The sequence below is a fragment of the Bactrocera dorsalis genome, chromosome 2, assembly GCF_023373825.1.
Source record: "Bactrocera dorsalis isolate Fly_Bdor chromosome 2, ASM2337382v1, whole genome shotgun sequence".
Lineage (NCBI taxonomy): Eukaryota > Metazoa > Arthropoda > Insecta > Diptera > Tephritidae > Bactrocera > Bactrocera dorsalis.
Window position 1 is genome coordinate 14,549,247 of NC_064304.1, and position 19,878 is coordinate 14,569,124.

A 19,878-nucleotide genomic window follows, 5' to 3' on the forward strand; every position below is an offset into this window, starting at 1 on the left:
GGAGGAATATTAGTTTTAGTTTAGAATATATAAAATAATATTATTGTTTAAGAAAAATTGTAAATGTCCTATTTGTATGTATTTTTTGAACTATTTTATATATTGCTTATAAAACAATATAGTTTTAAGAGAAAATTCGACTTTTTTTGCCTTTATAAGTAGTAAAAATGACGACATATGGCGCCATTGTGTTAATCACAAGCGCCGTCCTTGTCAAGACTAAGAATGATATCTGAAGTAATAATATACTCGTACACTAAACCTACAGTTAGATTTAAGTTATATCAATCAGATATTTAAATGGAGTTACTTAGTCACTTACGAAAACACGGACTGCCTAAAGAAATCGGAACCGAAATTTAATATTGTAAGGGACCCGTATGTGCGTTGCCGGTGTGAAACTAACTGTAATTCTGATGACGAAACGAAAAAGAACATTTTGAATTTTTGGTTTTATAGCAGATTAATTTCTTTGTATTTGACTTGAGTGCTGTCTCTTTAACCGTTTATATCCCCTTTCAAGTAAAAAAAACTTGTTTTATTATGAATAAACATTTTATTTAAAAAGAAATAAAAATAGTTTGCATGCACAGAATTTAATGTTTTCTAATTATACGGAATTCATTTTGAAAAATTTTGGACTCTCTTGATCCCGTAGCCGATCTACTGGAGTACCTCTGAAAAAAGTTTCTTGCGGTGAGAAGATTTTTCTGCTTAAAATATCTCAAATACGAAAACCAAAAAAAATAATCATTCATATACTTAGATGCGTTTAGCTAATTAGTGAAGGTTTTATTTTTACAAAATATTTTTTTTGTGAAAAAAAATCCATTTCTGTTTGGCTTGAGAAATTGAAAATATTCACAAATCTTATTCTTTCTATCAAGATCTATCAAATATGTGTAACTGAGACGAATCGTGTGAAGATTTCAAATCTATCAGTCCAGGCGTTTCGGAGAAATTTCCTTCACTGACTCAGAAAGCTCTTTTCGATAAATTATGGGAGTGTCAGTCTCGACCGAATCACCCGCAAACAATGCCAATTTCCGCAATCAGGCTCAGCAGTTCATGGCCACTAAAACTTCATAATCCTTACAACAACACAAAGGAATTTGTTTTTGCGATTTATTATTGAAATTTATTTATTAAGTTTCAATGCGACAAAATTATGACACACATAACAAAGATTGCCGCCAGGCAAACAATGGACTTGGCCGCGTTTGAAACGCGACAGAGAGCCGCCACATTGACTAACGGTCAATAAAAAGGAATCAAAAACGCAGGCATATTGAAATTATGGCCAAAGCTAATTTGTGAAACTGTCAGCTGTGCCATCGACATGCCAAAGGCGCTTCTACTTTTTAATATCTTTAAATGTTTCGAGACATTTTCACAATTTTCCCATTTTTTTCGAACTTTCTTCCTATTTGGCGCTCGAAAACTTTTTCAACAATTCATTTCTTGCGGAATTTCGGACATTGTTTTTGTTGTACGAAGGGGTTTGTCGCCTAAAAAGTGAAAATTGCAGCGATCGATTTTGGATTATTTTTCGCCAGCCACTTGTTTGTGCGCAACTTTGAGTATAGCACACACATACACATAGACCTGTGCTCGTATATATGAAGCTTATGGAAGCTTGGGCGCACGCCTGTGGCTCGAAGCGCCGCTACTTTTGGGATACAGACAAATTAAATCGTGCTGTCGGCATCAGCTGTGACCCATTTATTAGCTTTTATTGCTAGAGAGTGGCTTATAAATTTGTTGGTGCCGCCATGGAAGGGTTAAAACGGTGTTTGTTAAATTATACGTGAAAGTATTTATTATTGTTTTTGTATTTACAGAAAAATATTGGCGTTGAAAAGTACGGAAAACAACTGAAATTAAATAGAAAAAATTGTTCTTAAACTAAAACATATAGCTTGCAGACTTCTTTTGAAATTGTTAGCATTATATTTGCTTCGCAACAAAAACTAGCGAGCTCTGTAATGTGGGGCCAAACTTTTTAAATGCCAATATTCGTCAATAATCGTCCGTCACTGCGTTATTCGTCTATGTATAATACTTGTTATAAAAAATAGAATAAAGCACTCGTTTTTAATGGAATAAAGTTGGTGAAAAAGCACCAAAAGCAAACACTTGCATCAGCACACACATACACACTTACTTATTTGCTCAAGAATAAATGCAAAAGTTTGCAGAAGAACATAAGTTTATACTTAAAAATTTTGTTTGCTATTTTTTCGCAATATTTTCGCTTCTTTATTTCTTCTACTTTGCACATCTCGTTGCATTGGTGACAGTCTCATTGATTTCAATTGAAGTTTTGTACAGTTATGCAAGCGCAAGCGAAATGCGGTGAAAAATTTGAGGCTAAAAAGAATAAATTTAGTTTATGAATATTTTAATAAACAAAATAATAATATTTGCTCAATGTGGCTATATACAAATTAGTTTATGTAGAAAATGTGGAGCCATTTAAAGCTCAGCTTCAAAAGGATCATAGCAATTCGATTTAGCTCGAGCTTTTTGAAGACTATCTCCAAAAAGCTTATATAAATGCGATTAGAATTAAACTTTTCAAAGATCATTTTTTAAAAGCTTATAAAAGCTCTTATTAATTCGTTTTAAATTTAACTTCTCAAAGATCATTCCCTAAAAGCTCATTAAAGCTCATATCAATTTCATTAAAGTCAAAGTGTTTAAAGAACATCTCCAAAAAGCTCATACACATTCGATTAAATCGAAATTTTGTATAAGTCTCCTCCAAAAAGCTCGTGAAGACTGATATCAATTCGATTTAAATTGATTTTTGAATTGAAATTTTTAAAGATCACCTCCAAAAAGCTCATAATAATTTGGTTTCAAGTGAACTTTTCAAAGCTTATTTCTAAAAAGCTCATATAAATTCGATTTAAGTGGAGCTTTTTAAAAATCATGGCCAAAAAGCTCATAAAAACTCACTCGATATGTTTGCAATAAGTTTAGTTCTAGGTTTTTCTTTGACGCTTTAAACTTATGCCGGGTTGAGTTCTGAGAGAGGAGATGGAAAATAGGAGAGAGAATACAATTTGTTAAGAACCACTAGTCTCCAGAGTTGATATCAAGACTAATACAAGCCTGAGTTGCAGAGTCTTTCAGTTAAATATCGAAATAGATTACTGAATTCCCTAATTAAGTCCGACAAAAATCGCTCAACTGGGAAGTAGAGCCTGAGGAAGTGATTAAAAACTAATCAAGTTCGTACGAGAAATATGATGCAGTAAGATCTGACAGAGAGAGACGTGCTCAGGGACCCAACATATATTCAAGTTTGCACTATCATGCACATTTTTCACTAACATTCGAAACTCAGATTCGTGTCCTTAAATAAGAATTCAAGGAAAGCGTGTACGACGATTCATTACAGTTGAAAGTAAATCGTAGAGAGCGCGAAAAGCTTCTGTTTGATAGAGCGTTTAATTGAGATCTAAGGCCATCGTTGGCTTATCAGGAACTTTTCCAGTTTAAAAGAGCCGACCTCTGTATCCCTTTTTCTCTTTCTGTTTCTTGATCACACTTTCCAATCTCTTCTTAAAATTGCTCTCTCATATAAGGAAAATTGTACCATAAGATCTCCTTACTTCACCGCACTCGCCACTACTTAATCTGTCGATTACTTTTCCAAATCACTTCAATTTTCCATAGACTTCAGATTTTTTCTTTTTCAAAAATTCTGTCGAACAATACAAACAGTCTGCGCCATAGTAGTATGCCAAGATGCTAGCCCAATTGACTTTGGCCATAACTTCGGCAACTTGATTCCGTTGCGAATGCACTTCAGTGCGCACGAAATTAAATTCTTGACGCGTCTGGATTTCTTTCATTTGCTTTCAAGTCATTTACATTTAAATTGAAAGAAAAATAGGAAGAGCAAACGAAGAAGCTGAAGCGCAAGTGGAAAACAAGCAGCAGCACAAACACCAAGTCTTGCCAGCAATAACAGAAAAAACAACAACAACAAAACGTATTTGAGTATTATAAAAACAGCCGTGCACAACAACAAAAAATAATGGTATAGGTTGCTGCGAATACAAATGCAATCAAAAGCGTAGCACGCGCAGTTATTGAAACTTACGCACAGACACACGCATACACACACACATATTCGCAGGAAACTGAATTGAAAGTCTGCGCTTCGAATGTCACTGCGAATTTCGATCGAAAATCAGCGACGATAGGCGAACTATTGGCGTGGAAGCAAAATATATATTTATGTGTATGTATATATGCTGCGCACTGTGGCATCTCTACTTCGTGAAATGTGTGTCTGACTGCAATGGAGACAGCACTATAGTAGCAAGAAATGCAGCACTGCGCACTAATTTTGTCGCATAGATGCATATAATTGCAACCTCCACCTAAAATTGTATGTATGTATGTGACTAGCGTTGATATAAAACTAATTGAATGCCATTCTTTTGCTTACGAGACATTTCTTGATTTATGAATGTCTCAGAAAAAGCATTAATATTTACGAAATTAGAATTTTGTGCAACTCAAAATGGCTGTCGCAACATTGCGACGTGCTACAAAAGTGCAACCGATTAAGCGTAGATGTAATTTATATCCGAAATAATTCATATCTTTTGGTAATACAAAAAATCGTTGCATACATTAAGGCGCACAAGCCGTAAATATTATTTATTATGCGCTGCACATACACAATTAGCACACAAACACATGCGTTAACACATGCATCAAACACAAATATAATTTAAACTTCACTTATGTGCAGCTCACAATTAAATATTTACCATCCGGCACTCATTTCTATGCGCTCCTAAATGAATAATACGCTTGCCACTCACCCATCACAGGCGCATAAAATCTCAACTCACACACGCGCCGCAGTCACTTCGCCTGCCATAACAATGAATCATTTTATTTTATTGGCCACTCATGTACGTAATTGTTTCTCTAACGTTGATTATGAATTGTTGCTTCCACTTATATAATATATGTATATATAATATGTTATATGTATGTGCATGCTCAGTTATATATAAAGTATAAATACTCGTATATATTTTGTGTGTGACTTTGCTTCACACGCATAAGCTTGTGAATGTCCAACGAATTTCCTTTCATTTTCGTCAAGTCATATTTCTTTGTTTTGCTCTCATGCCAAGCACCAGCGTGCTCTCTCCAGCCTCTTGACTGCGGCGCGTGAGAATTATGACTGGGCCGAAGTGCAGTGATCAGCATCATAATTGAAAAATTGGGCAAAATATTGCTTTGCGGCGGCCAACGCAAATAACTACAAATACCTATACATATAACTTATATATTTTATAGATATATGTACATATTTTTATATATGTGTGTATAAGTGCGCGCTGTAGGAAATGATTTACTATGCGCAACAATTGGAAAAACGAAAATAAATTTTATATTCTTTATTCCGGCAAATGTTAAGAAATAATCTCATATGCTATGTTGAAGATTAAAAATCGAAATATCGATTGAATATATGCGATAATATTTAAAATCGAAAATAATCGTTTTTTCTCTATAATCGAATTAATTTCTTATTGACTAATTATATTTCTTAAACAATTAATATCGAAATATCGATTACAATAAGCAATAATATTTAAATTCGAATATAATCCATTATTTTTAGTTACTTAATTTCTCTATCAACAAATATCAGAATATCGATTAAAAATATGGCATAGCATTCAAAATCAAAAATAATCGAAATTAGTTTTTATTGATTAATTATATTTCTCTATTAATTAATATCGAAATATCGATTAAAATATGTTAGATTGCATTGAAAATTGATAATAATACATATTTTTTATTCAAGCACATTTCTCGAATAATAATACTTCTTAGTAAATATACATATGTCGATAACAAAATATCGATATTTTGAAATGATAAAAATTTCATTATATTAGTGAAAAGCATAATTATGCTTTATATATAACTAAAATATAATTAAAACCTAATATAATATACTCTCTAACTATTAAAAAAAAGTAAAATAAAATTTACATCTTTATCGACTATAAAATAATTCAAAAATTATTTATTTTTAAAGATAAAAAATTAAACGGCGAGAGAAGCTTTCGGGAATATACTTAATTACACCAATCTTCTGCTGACATATCCAAATATTTCAATAATTTAAATCAGCACATCATATTGAGGTTCGAAAATAATCGATATTAATTTAATATATCGAAAAATCGAAATTGAGATATAATGAAGTCCAAGAATAATCGATAATTATTTATATGTAAAAAACATACAGAGCTCCAAAAAATATTTTAAGAAAAAACAGCGCTTAAATTACTTCATAAAAACCGATGAATACAAACGAAAAATCGATAACAATAATTTATACACATTTGAACCGAAAAATCAAAATTTTCAATAATGAAAGAACTTCTGAGATTGAAACTTTTCGCTTTTAGCTTCCGAAAAATGTTTTCGAAACAAGGAAACTCAAGTTATCGATTAAGTCGACCGATCACAATATTTTTTATTCATATCGGAGGACTGTTCTAACCAAATTAATTCGAAAGCATGATTTAACCTCACTTTTTTAGAAAATGGTTGGAAGAGTGCTTAAGCAAGTACTATTTGTGGTTTAATGAAATTATAAACAAAAACAATCCTAAAACAGGTGAAAGTAAAAGATCACGAAGATTTTCCCAATTCTTACAAGAATCCTCGATTTTCGATTCCAGTATGCCTCTGAAAGGCAAATTTCCATGCCGCAATCCAATATACCACTCACGCACACACATATAAATTCATTGACATAAATTCTTAGCTTCAGCACTCGAAGCGAGGACTTTCGCCTCATTTTTTCCGACCATTTCACTTTTTTAAGCTCGCATAAAATGTGTTGTGAAGTGCAAAGTCGCTGGGATATCGGGTGTGTAATAAATGGGATCCTTAAGGATACGCACATATAATGGTGGAAAATCCTATGTGATTATGGGTGAAACGTGATGATGAACGTGACATTGAAAAGTAATAAATTTCGGACGCTTGCAGTCATTGATTACTTTTGTTGTTGCTGTTATTGTTGTTGCTGCTGCTGGTGCGTAAATTTCACATGCGATTCCTGTTGTTGTTATTGTCATTGCCATTGCTGTTGCTGCTCCTTTTGATGTGCATATATAGCGCTTGTTGTTGTTGTTATGTTTGACTTATTGACTGTGCGTGTCTTTTACAGTCGGAGACTTTATTGCACAAACGTGTTTCCTACGACATATCTACATATGTGTGCGTGTATAAGAAAATAGCCATATATGTATGTAACAAATGCGCTTGCGACCGAACAAAGGTTTGAGCATTTATTTGCCACGGGAAAAAGGTCATTTTTTGTATGCTCACTCACACACCTACACATGCATATGAGGGAATTTATATGTATATATACATATACATATATGTAGGTGTGCGAATTTTGCAACATACATAAGAGTGCGGTTACTTATTTGCCATGAATAAGCAACTAGCAAGGCAGCAAGTTCCAATGAAAAGCAGCTGAGTTCCTAGTGAAGTTAAATGGATTTTTGTTTTATTTCGAGTCAATATTAAAATTAATGGAATTTCAAATGTCTGCACTGGTGGGTGGGCTGATTGAAACAAAGAGTTATTTGCGAATAAGTACTGCAAACATTTGCATATGCGTAGATGTATGTATAAATCATTTATTATTACTTATTTCTTCACAAAATTCTCTCACAAAAACTAGAGAGTTGAAAAATGTGCTACTCGACTAGCGCTATAGCTAGAGCTTAAAGGCTTAAATATGCTTTTTAGAAACGTTTTTTCTTTAACGAAACATCCCTGATTTCGGTCATAAGGTGGCATAACTAACCTAGCGCCTTTGCTATTCGTGCCAAGTTTTATCTTGTTATATTAATTGCTTCTTGATATATAAATGTATATGCTGGAAAGTGGAAGAATCAAACGAAATTGAAAATTGTGTTAAATGGGAGGTAGGCGGGGGTTCCCGATTTCACTCATTTTTACACTGGAACATATTAAACCAGACAAATTTTGTATTCCGTATCTGGTTGAAATCGATCGAGCAAGCCCCGAGATATGTGATTTCACCTAGAGGAAGGCGGTGCCAAATTCCTGCTTCAACTTTAAACCCGCCTCTTTTAAAGTCCTCTAAAACATCTCGGGCGTACTTATTAAATTATTGCGCTTTTACCGGTCATTAAAAGTACCGTTATATGAGGGGTGGGCGGGGTTATCATCAGATTTCATTCATTTTCTCACTGTCGGTAGGAGTTCTTATAGTATTTGCTCAGGCGAATTTTGTTGTTGCAGCCTTAGTGGTTTAGGTTAGCCTTTAATATCTTTTAAACAGTTTTCGGCTTTTTTCGATTTAGTAAACTACCATAAATATTTAATTTTTAATATTTAGGTTGGCAGTATTTCATATTAGCGCAAGAAGCCTACGTTTTGTTTGAGGTCTAGTCTCTTATCAAACACTTGCCAACAACAAAAAAGTTACGCAAGTCTTAGTTCGATATAAAGGAGTACGCTGCTAGTTGACTAAAGTTATATAACTTTTTCCTATTCCCTTTATACGAGTTATTTCTTCGATTCACACCTCCCAAAATGTGCTTTTACAAGAGTACTCTTTATGCTTATAGAGTATAAGTAATTTTATACCTTTTCCTGCACAATACATATACATTTAGCATAGCTACCATAACATCTGTTGTATACCACCCAAAACCGTACGGGTCCAATCGAATGCAATCATTGTTCATATAGTTGAGTTTTAAATCAAATTTACTTCTTGGAAATATTCTAAGAGGTGTATTTCACTGGTGCTTTTTTAGCAGGGGGAAGCATCGATAGTCGCAGTGAGAAACTTTAATGCGCTAAATCTAACCTAATCTCAACTCATGCCTCTCTCATGGAACTGGATTAAGTATTACTTAATGGAATGAATGTACACGTCGGGTATGACCATAGTCCGTATTATCCGACGAGTATAGAGCGCATATAAGACTCTGAACACTTATTTCTTCAGTATTCCCGTTTTAAAAATGGACGCTCAGTATTTAGATTAGATGGAAATTCAAGTTCATATGTCATCTCTCTATCCACGAATGAATGTCGGGATCAGAAAGTGGGCTCATTACACTTTGAATGAGGTTTTCCACCGCTGCTACCATATTGTAAGGCTCTAGGCTCTTTCTGGTTTTTATACCCTGAACATGGGATATTAAGTTTGTCACGAAGTCTGTAACACACACAAGGAAGCGTCGGAGACCCTATAAAGTATATATATAAATGATCAGTATGTTCTACTGAATCAATTTAGCCATCTGTCTGCCTGTATATATACGAACTAGTCCCTCAGTTTTTAAGATATCCTTTTGAAATTTTGCTAACGTCATTTTCTCTACAAGAAGCTGCTCATTTGTCGGAACTGCCGATATCGGACCACTATAACATATAGCTGCCATACAAACTGAACGATCGGAATCAAATGCTTGCATGGGAAACTTCCTCATTTAACGATATATCTTCACGAAATTTGGTATGAGTTATTGTTTATAGAAATAACATAATCTCCAAAAAAATTGTTCAGATCGTATTACTATAGCATATAGCTTCCATACAAACTTGGCACATAGTTACTAAAAGAAATGCACCTGTGAAGGATATATTACATATTAGCTTCAGAGTAGCCGAAGTTAACGTTTTTTCTTTAGGCGTGAAAATTCTTCTCTCTTTATGTCAATAGTCAGCATGTTTGCTAGTACTTTAGCAGCATCGCTTGTTATCGTTCGGAAAGCACTTATTACGAAGTCATCCGCATACGCGTTTGTTTTCACATATTTAGGTTGATATATTGTTAGAACCCCACTAACGTGTCAAGTTCCATAGTAGAGGGTCTCAGACCGAGCCTTGTGGTACTCCACTCGAGATGATGTAGCTCTGAGTGCTCTCAAAAAACAATCTCCTATTTTCAAGTTAGCTCATTATAATATTTACGAGATACTGGAGGCTTTATTTCGTATAAAGCTTTGGTTATTTTTGCCAATTTTGCGGAGTCGGACACATTCTTCCCATCTAAGGTAATAAGAGTGCAATATTTGTTTGTACCACATTTCATCGTATGCCACTTACTTCCCATTTCACAATATCGACGACTTCTCTTAGTGCGTCTATAGAGGATCTGTTTTTAAAAAGTCGTATCGTGCTTTTGATTCTTTTCTTATTAAATATATAATATTACTACCACATTCTGCAAGTTAACCTACAAATATTCATACAAGTCACTGATTACCCGCTTCTATTCAACCTATGGTCTTTTATGAAAATACATAAATAAATGGGTCCCAAAAAGAAGGTTCGACAAGTTCAGATCGGCTTCACTTGTTGCTAGGTAGCTAATAAGATAAAATTAACCAAGTGAGATAGTTGTGCTGACTACTTTTTTTGTATACGATATGAACCTGGTTGTGTTCTACGAATGCTCACTACGAATTGGCTCAAATCTTCACAGACAAATGTCAAGTTAGGACCTATTGATATTTGTGATTATTTTCGTGGAAAAAATGCATCTGTAAGGTATAGTTAAATTTGCTCCATTTTTAACATATGAGTGGAAGTTTAGGCAAATTACATTAGCCTTATTCAACTTTGCAAAATTGTTTCCTACATTAGAATCGAAAAAAAGTAAAACAAATAAACATAAAATATTTTTTTCTTAATTAAACTTTCTAAGTCCCCTTTATGCATATGAAATTTAGGATTTATTATCACTTGAAAAAATATAATCGGCATTACATATTCCTATACATATACTTAAAATTACAAATGTCTGCCTACCCCCTAAAAAATATGTAATAAAAGACATTAAAATTAGTGTTGTTATGGCCTGCTACTAATGGTTGGGGGGAAACAGAAAGATTAATATGCGAGTTGGGCACATCTCCTACAACAGCGCTCAACTAGCATATGCTTTCAACAAGAATGCGCGGAAAACATTTCATCTTTACGGGCGCGTGTGTCGCGCCGAGCCACCATATGCAACAACACGTAAGTTTTATGTCGCTAACTCAGCTGCTGCGCGTTCTCCGAGGTAACATTAAAACCGCTATTTACCCAAATTAACCATTTAACATTAAAATCACATGCAATCAGCATTTTTGTTATTCAAACAAGAGATTGAAGATGTGAAACAACTTTTTTTTTCTTGCCTTCCACCACCACCACCACCAGTGACACTGAAGGAGATGCGCACGGTAGCAAACGCTACAATGGGACACCTTGGCGTATGAGTAATTTTATATGTGCGATTTTTTCAACCTTTTTCTTTGCGCGCCTCAAAAAAAATAATGCTGGCTGACATGTGGGGGAATGTAGTTGCATGTGAGCGTGTGTACATGTTTTTGCATGTTTGAGCTTCTCTTTGCATGTAAGCGCTTGTCTTTGTATGTGCAAGCGCTTCTGTATGTTTGTATGCGGCGTCTTGTTTGCTTTTCTAGCTTCGCAAATGAGAAAATTAAATTCATTTCGCGTTGTCGGAAAATGGAAAGTAATGACAAAACGCAAAACTGTTGTTGAGTGGCGCATGAAGTGAAGCGAAAGTAACGGTTGGTCGCTGCTTAGCAGCGGAAGCAGCAACGACGAAGGCCAACGCAGCGGCGAAAGCCCAGCGCGGCTTAATCGAAGCGTGCATATGGAGCGACTGCGGGTCACAGGGCGCGCAGAGTGATTGTGCGTTTATATGTGACTATGTATGTGTGTATGTACATATAAATGTGCGTGTGTTCATTTTAAATTGCGCGGGTGCTCTGCGCCGCCCAAAAAATTGTCAGCGCAGAATAGGCGTTCTTGCAACAAATGCTAAATTCCAGCAGCAACAACAACAATGATAAATATAAGCATAACTAGCATCAGGAGTAGCTCGCGAAATGTTGACAAGACATTTTCATTTTCATTCTCATTTCAAGTATGATTTTCTTATGCGCATTTTTATTTTCATTTTCATTTTTATTTGTAATTTTTATTTCATTTTCCATTTTCTGTGCGCGCATTCCTCTTTTCATTTTGTCATTTGGTTAACGAAAATGTTTCCCTAATGAAAAACGACATTAATAAATATAATTGAAATTGTTGGGGCGTGTTTGCATGTTTTCGGCCGGAGCCGAAGACAAAGCGCGCATTCATGGTGAAGTGACAAAGGTGCTTGCGGAGGAGTGCGCTAAGAATGGATGCTGCTGCTTTCTTAGAATATATGTATGTGTTGTTGGGATGTGTGTTTGTGACAGTTGTCATATTTTTGCTTCTTACAATTACAAATTGCTTTGCTCACAGCTAAATGGTCGCCTAACGGGCGTTTATGTACCGAAGTCAGCGGCGTTCGAACTCAGCGCCAGCAATACATACACACACACACTTGTATATACTTACAAATATTTTATTGCATACATATATACCCGCCTGCCTGCTCACCCACAACTTCTAACCTCACAATCTGCATCACTGATTGTCCAAAAGCATTTGTAAAGCTTAACCACCAAGCAACAACAATGTTTTTGCGACAGCTAAAAAGCTTAGCGACGGCGCCTTGCCTGCCATAACTGTTAATTTCATATTCATTAGCGTTCGGTTTTTGACTGCTCGGCTCGCACCACTGCATTTGACTTTAATTAAGCAAACTTACAACTGCCGCACACACACCGACACACCAACAAGCATCATTCCTTTACACGGCTTTTAGTGTGCCGTTGTATTCTGTGTTCTTTCGGCACCTTGGCTTGCGCATTAACGGTACAATAATTTTTGCGGCAACAGCATCTGCATTCATTAGCTGCAAATCCAAGTTGCTCTGCCGTTCTTATGATAATTTCCGTGAAAGTCAAAGCCAACCTTCAATTAACGTGCTACACGAAGTTGTACGCACACACACACACACCCACACACAGGTGTGCATATTTTTATGTCGCACGCGCACGGTGTCACTGAGTTAGCTAATCCTTAGCAGCACACCGGCTTAAATTTTACACAAATAAAGACATCGCCTGTTTATTTAGTAATTTCGGGAAATTGTACAGATGTGTGTGTGTTTATAACGGCACGTGTTGTAAGTTCCCATCATTGTACAGAGTGTATTGTTTGGCTCTCAGTGTTACTGTATGCGGCTAAAGTGTCATAATGTAATAAAAGTAATTAAAATGTGACTTAAGCACTTTTTATTTTTATGAAGCGCTCAGAGTGCTTAGGAAATACAAATAAATGCTTTGAAAGTACAGCGAAAAATGAAGTATTATTATGTAATACCGTTGATATTAGCCTGAAATGTGTAAGTTTTGTGTTTCTTATTAAAAATCCAATTTAAAAGTTAAATAATTCTAATTTCTGTAACGAGAATGGCAATCAGAGCAAATTATAAAAGCTCCAGCTGTAATCGCATGATTTAGAGATCATGTAAATTTGCACAGAGAAAATACTCTCGCACAAAGAAAAACTCCAACTATCGGTAATAGTCTGGAAGCATACCGGATAAAGCCCGTAGAGTAAGAAAGAGAGAGATAGAGTATGTTGCAGAAAGATTAACGCAGAATGGAATGATGCCCGATTGCTCAGACTAGCGCTCACTCACTGCCTACGATGTCGCCTCTCCTGTGGTCATTTCTAGTTAATATGTTTCTGAGAAAATTTGAAAGAGAAGTACTCAAACTGATAGCCTATCCAAACGATTTAGCTGTACCATTGACCAGCAAGTTCCGAGATGCAATCAGTAGCGTGTTGAATAAAAAATCTAAAGGCCATACACCAATGGGCATATCGGCTGACTTAGAGATAAATGTCAGTAAGATGGATATGGTACTCTTTACAAAGAGATACAAAATCCCGTCATGCAAACCAGGCGTAGAGTTAGCTAGAAAGGATCACACCAAGTATCTGGGAGTAATTAAGGACAGCAAGCTAATGTGGAAACTCAATATGGAGGAGAGGGTGAAAAAATCAGGAATGACTTCTATCGCCTGTTCTTCTGCATTGCTGTTATATAACGGTAGTCAAGTCAATTTTACTTACGGTGCTTTGGGTAGTGGACCGCTGCCAGTAAAATATCATACAAGGAACCGTCGGTAGCGAAATCAACTGCAAGATTAGCGGCTCCTGGTGAATTTTCCAAACGAACCTTTGAATGTGCTCGATAGGGAGCAGATGTAGTGGTTGCCGGCAATCCACTGTACATATACTGGGTTCCATGCTACAATCGCGTTCTAGTAAACGAAGAAGATGAGATTGTCAACGTACGCAAATCGTTAAAAACAATGCGGTGCGAAATTTCCGAAATCGCCGACATATAGATCAGGGTGAGATGCGATGCCTTACTGGACCTAGACCTAGGGTCGCAGTGCATTCCTCGCTTGTTAATATTATGTGCAAGCGGACGGAATAAAAACACACACGATTTTTACTAATACAGAATCGAAAAGACTGCAGGACAGGACCGGTCGACCTAGTCACAGGTCACACTGTGAAATGAGCACTTGGCGTCAGGTAAGGACTATAAAATGGATACATGAGAACCTCTTTTTTAAGCTCTCGAAGATGCTGGCAAGTCATTTTCAATGTTTGCGGCCTGATGGAAATAAATTTCTCTCTTATTAGCCAAACCTTGTCGCTTCTGAATGATTGCTTCCTTCCGAGGTACAGATACCGTCAGCACAGTAGGAGAACAGCTCGTAGTAAAGGACTCACCGAGTTCATAGCAAAACTTTCCTCACCGTCAACACTGACTGGGCTTTTTACTAAATATTTGTGGTGGATTATTTAGATTCAATACTTTCCTCAGAATACACTTAACCGTAAAACACTTCCTCATGTCTATAGATCGAACGCACCTACCATAGTAGAAATATGCCATATGAGGATGACAAGCATTATTTTTTAACATATAAATGATCTATTGAAAAGAAACTGATTGATCTTTAGATAGGTTATGTATATTAATCTTGCTTATACGGAATTTCTTTTTCACTCTCAGTTGTTCACTTCATCAGCACTGTGTCCTCCGCTCGCTTTGAAGTGAATAATTATTTTTATTCCTTAACTTAGCATATTCTCTATTCATCGTCTTGGTGTTAATTTATATAATATACAATATAATAGTTTTACTCAGAAAACAAGAAAAAACGTTAACTTCGGCTGCACCGAAGCCAATATCGTATACGCTTCACAGGTGCATTTCTTTTAGTAACTATGTGTTCAGTTTATATGGAAGGAAGCTATATGCTATAGTAATCCGATCTGAACAATTTTTTGGGAGATTATATTATTGTCTTAAGCAGTAATCCATATCAAATTTCGTGAAGATACCACGTCAAATGCGAAAGTCTTCCATACAAGCCCTTGATTTCGATCGTTCGGCTTGTATGGCAGCTATATACTTTATAGGGTCTCCGACGCTTCCTTCTGGGTGTTCGTGACAAACTTAATATACCCTGTTCAGTGTATAAAGATAACAAAGTAAAGGTATTCGTGAGAAACATTTTTGGGGTACATTCAGTCAGCATTTGAGTACTGCTAGAGACTTTTACTATATTTAATTGCCAATTAATATGGAATTAATAAACCACGAAAAAGAAAACTTGAAAACCAGCTACCAACAAAAATACGCACTCAAACTAAGAAAGTCAACCGCATAGCAAAAATGTCAAGTCATAAAAAAGTGACAACCCCGACTTCGTTTCGCTGTCAATTCGCATTTGATGCGACATTTAATAAATATTATGCCGTAAAGTATATTAAAATTTTCATTAAAAATTTATACGAAACACGTGTTGTCGTGCACCTATTGTCACGCGGCAATCGACAAAAGCCCGGGACGAGTGTTTGCGCAAACGAATGTAGATAAATGCGAGCAATGCTTGTAAAAACTATGGCAACATGCTGAGTGGCGTGAGAGCGCCAAGCTTTTGATGACAAGGAGAAAAAATACGGAAAAATAAAAATACGACAAAGCAGAAAAAATAAAAATAAATATGATAAAGGAATTATTCAATAAAGTTGGTCAATTTTTTTATTGAAAGCGCCAGAAAAAGAACTTAAGTCGGATGAAGCTTAATTGAGTAGGAAATTATATGAAAGACGGCCTCCCGGTCGAAAGGAGACAGTGGAGCCTTTAGGCGTTTTTATCGCCGGACGAATCGGCGGAAGTATTGCCAATAAGGCTTTGCGGTTACACAGTCGTCCGATTGGCGGCTTTCATGTTTAATGAGGCCCAAATTTGTGACCCCACCTCCCTACGCTCTCCCCGCGATTTCACTGCTTTTTTAAGCGCTTTTCTTGCCGCTTTGTGGGTTAAATAAAAGAAAAACGTTTGTCGGCAATTTTCTCGCTGATTGTGCCAATACATACCTACATTCATAAAAAATTTACCGTAATTGAAGGAAATTGTGCGCGAATCCGCGTTTCATTTGCGGTAAAATGATTATTGTAGGTAGCCATATTTTAAACTTTCTTCTTTGTCAGTGTGAATTTTTTTTGTTGTTGATTTCATTTGCTTTTTAAACTTCACATTATCGATTTCGTTTGATTATAACGGTTCGTTGTACATCAATATTTCAACATTTCACTTTCTTTCCCATTACAGGGCATGCGTATGTCCGGCGAGAGCACCGAGATACTGCATCTGACTCAGTTGGCGCGCGAGAGTGCTGGAGCTTACGCTTGCGGCGCGGCCAATACGGAAGGAGAGACGCGTAGCTCCAGCTTGACGCTGAAAGTGCAATGTGAGTACAGATATATAGATACAAATATATAGTATTAAAAAAAATAAATATTTTTTATTATCTTATGATGGTTCAGTATTTAAAAATCAGTTTCTGCAGTTACAGCTTTTTGAATATTTATTTTGGACCTCTGCTAGGATCACCCATTATACTTATCACAAGTCACTATCAGAATATGTAATTCAAGGATTTAAGTTCAGGGAAACCACTTTAAAACAAGAAAAAAATATTATTTTCCCATCCAGTTCACTACTTCTATATTCCAAAATATAAAATATGGGCCTTAGCGCTGTTGAAAGAATTAACGTCAAACTTTAAATGCTTTAAACCAATATTAAAAGAACTAGGTGAAGTTTCCATCTATAAAAACACTAACTTAAACTGCAACAAATATTCTGCGCTCCAATTTAACCATCGAAATATGTACGGTGGTATGTAAGCCTACTGGAGATACTTAAAATTTACTTAAGCATTCAATTGATTTTATTCACAATTTCCGATAAAACTAAACGACAAAGCAAACAAAAAAAATCTCAAATCCTTTACAAATTTCGCCGTAGAGTCGCCTTCGAAGCGTATCAATTTCAGATTAGGCCGCAAATCCATTCAAGCTCCCAATACATACGCATTTCTTTTGCTTGCCTTTCAGCGATGCTTAACCTCCTTGTGGCTCCACCCAGCCAGCCATCCAGCTTCGTTTTAGCCGTCGCACTTTATGTTAAGCCGCAATGAAATGCGAAGTTCTTCGATCCGCTTTGAAATTTATGCAAAAGTTACAAAAACAAACTGCACACACTCACGCACACACTGAGCCGTGTACATTGGCTGCGGCTGAAGATGCTAAAGCAAGCAAAAGCAATGTTTCGTTAGGAATAAAAGATGTGGCAGCGGTGTGGAAATGGTGGCGCTGCTGAATCTCAGTTTATCAATTCAAATGGAAATTTCACGTTTTGACAGAAACATTGATATGCAGATTTGTTGTGCCACAATTCGCAGGGCATAAACGATACCCAGCTGCCACAACTGCACAGATTTACTGCAAAGGTCACTCAAGTTAAAAATATAGGCTCGGAAAGATAATTTATTGGTTTGCTAAGTTTCGATACTTTTTTTGAGGCAATCGATATAATATAAGCCACAGATATGTTTTTTTGTTGTCGTTTGGGGTATTAATTCTCTACTTAGGAACAATTAGCAGCGAAGAGTGGCTTATGCGACTGGTATGCACTTTCTTATGATTATCATCTAGCATAGAAAGATTAGTAGCTCTCCAATATGAAATCTAGACCGAACATCTTTTATGCGTTGGTATAGTTTCAACCGTTATTTTTTCCGATTTTTGGGGCATGTTTTGATATTAGAAAAACCTTTCCTAGATTGCTATGATTTGATCAGATTCCGACTCTTCCACGTTGTGCTCGAAGAGGTTAGGTGAAATTGCCGATGCTAAAACAGGGATCTCACTTGGACAGCTTATAACAGCGATCTGTTGTGATTCCTAAGACTTATGACAAATTTTTGTAGGAGTTCTGGGAATCTTCTATGTAATTGCTAACAGTGACAGTAACAATTTTCATTTCAGAACTAACAAGTAGAATGTTTTAGTATGTTGAAGCCGCCTATTAAGGGCTAATGAACCTCATGAGAACTTGTTTTATAGAAAAAACACATTTAAAATTTTTTTATAGCCTACTTATAGGCGATATTTATTGAAAATGTTTATTTTTTGATGAGGTTCGGAATGGTGGTTAAGATTTCGGGTATAGCTACCTCTTTTAAAACCTAACCGATCTTCTCTGACTACAAAAACTTAATAATTGTATCTGAGAATGGAAAAATAATTACCTTTACAGAGTGAGTTAACTCCTTTATTTAACAAAAGTAGTACAAGTAGTAGTCGGTTCGCAGAAACTGACGATTTTATATGTGACTTTTATCCTCGTCTCTATGTTGCTCAAAGAGATTCCAGCTCTGTAGAAAGACTTTTCTTATTTATTGCTCGGAATTTCGTTTTCGAGCAAACCCGCAGCAGATTATTTCATGGAATTACATGCTTTCAATGCGTTAGGATTCTCACGGACTTTTACCGTTTTCATCAAATTTTCTTGGAAACTTGAAATCAATCGAAACGCAAATATGAAACCTGGCTCAAAAGTTGAATATATGGCCAAGCAGTCACTAATTTATTTCTTTATATCTACTTATTTTTAAAAACAAAAAATACAACCAGCGTGTTTCCAATCTTTACTCCCTTTGACAAACATATACAAACACAGTAACATAACATGGCATGGCGTGGCATGTGCGCTTGCTTGTATATGGATAACTGGGATTTGGCCCGCTGACAACATTTGATCTCCCTACGCGAACGCACTTTCGACTCGATTTGACTGCCGACAGCTTTATTCCCGCAACATTATTCACCAACAGCAATAACAATATAATATATACTTACGTAGCAGCATATTTGCATTGAATAGCGTCTATATGGCGTATGGCATATGGTGTATTGGGCTTTTATGCGTTTCGTCGTCTCCCCATTGTTTTTACAGCAAATCATCTTGTGATCACGCCTGTGGAGTGCGTTAAATTATTCGCAGTGTTTCAATAAATATTGACTGGGGATACCCATGAGCGCGGCATAAGCACATATTATTTGCGCATGTGTGTTCATTTTATGTACATGTATGTGTGCGCGGGCTTAAAGTCGTCATTGGGCGTGAGTATCTGTGAGACTTTTACAAATCCTCGCATTTGACAATTGTCAGGGGAACTTACGAGCGACTTCAACGCGACTTTATATTTCAAATGAGAAAAAATACAGCAAAAAGCAGTAAATGGAAATCATAAAAATTAATGGAAAATATTATATATGTTTAATTTTTGATAAAATATTAGATGCCACATTTGACTATCAAACATTTATGTGGGCATTTTTAAATAATTTTTAAAAATTCAAATACTTGAAATTCTGCCTCCGTTTGTATAACGTAGTCTTTCGTCAACATTTGAATTATTTTTCGCATTTTTAATGACTTTGAAAGCCCGACGCTCATAGGGCTAAACTCGATTTTAGCAAGCTCTT

The 19,878-nt window shown here is 35.9% G+C and overlaps 1 protein-coding gene across 5 annotated transcripts in view; it reads left to right on the top strand.

Annotated features, from left to right (window-relative positions):
* LOC105227625 (neural cell adhesion molecule 1) overlaps positions 1–19,878 on the top strand; it is a 291,474-nt gene that overhangs the window by 196,368 nt on the left and 75,228 nt on the right. For all 5 annotated transcript variants that reach the window (XM_049448693.1, XM_049448692.1, XM_049448694.1 and 2 more), the window contains exon 10: positions 16,655–16,793. In XM_049448693.1, the coding sequence (XP_049304650.1) occupies positions 16,655–16,793 (139 nt within the window). The remainder of the gene's footprint in view (positions 1–16,654; positions 16,794–19,878) is intronic.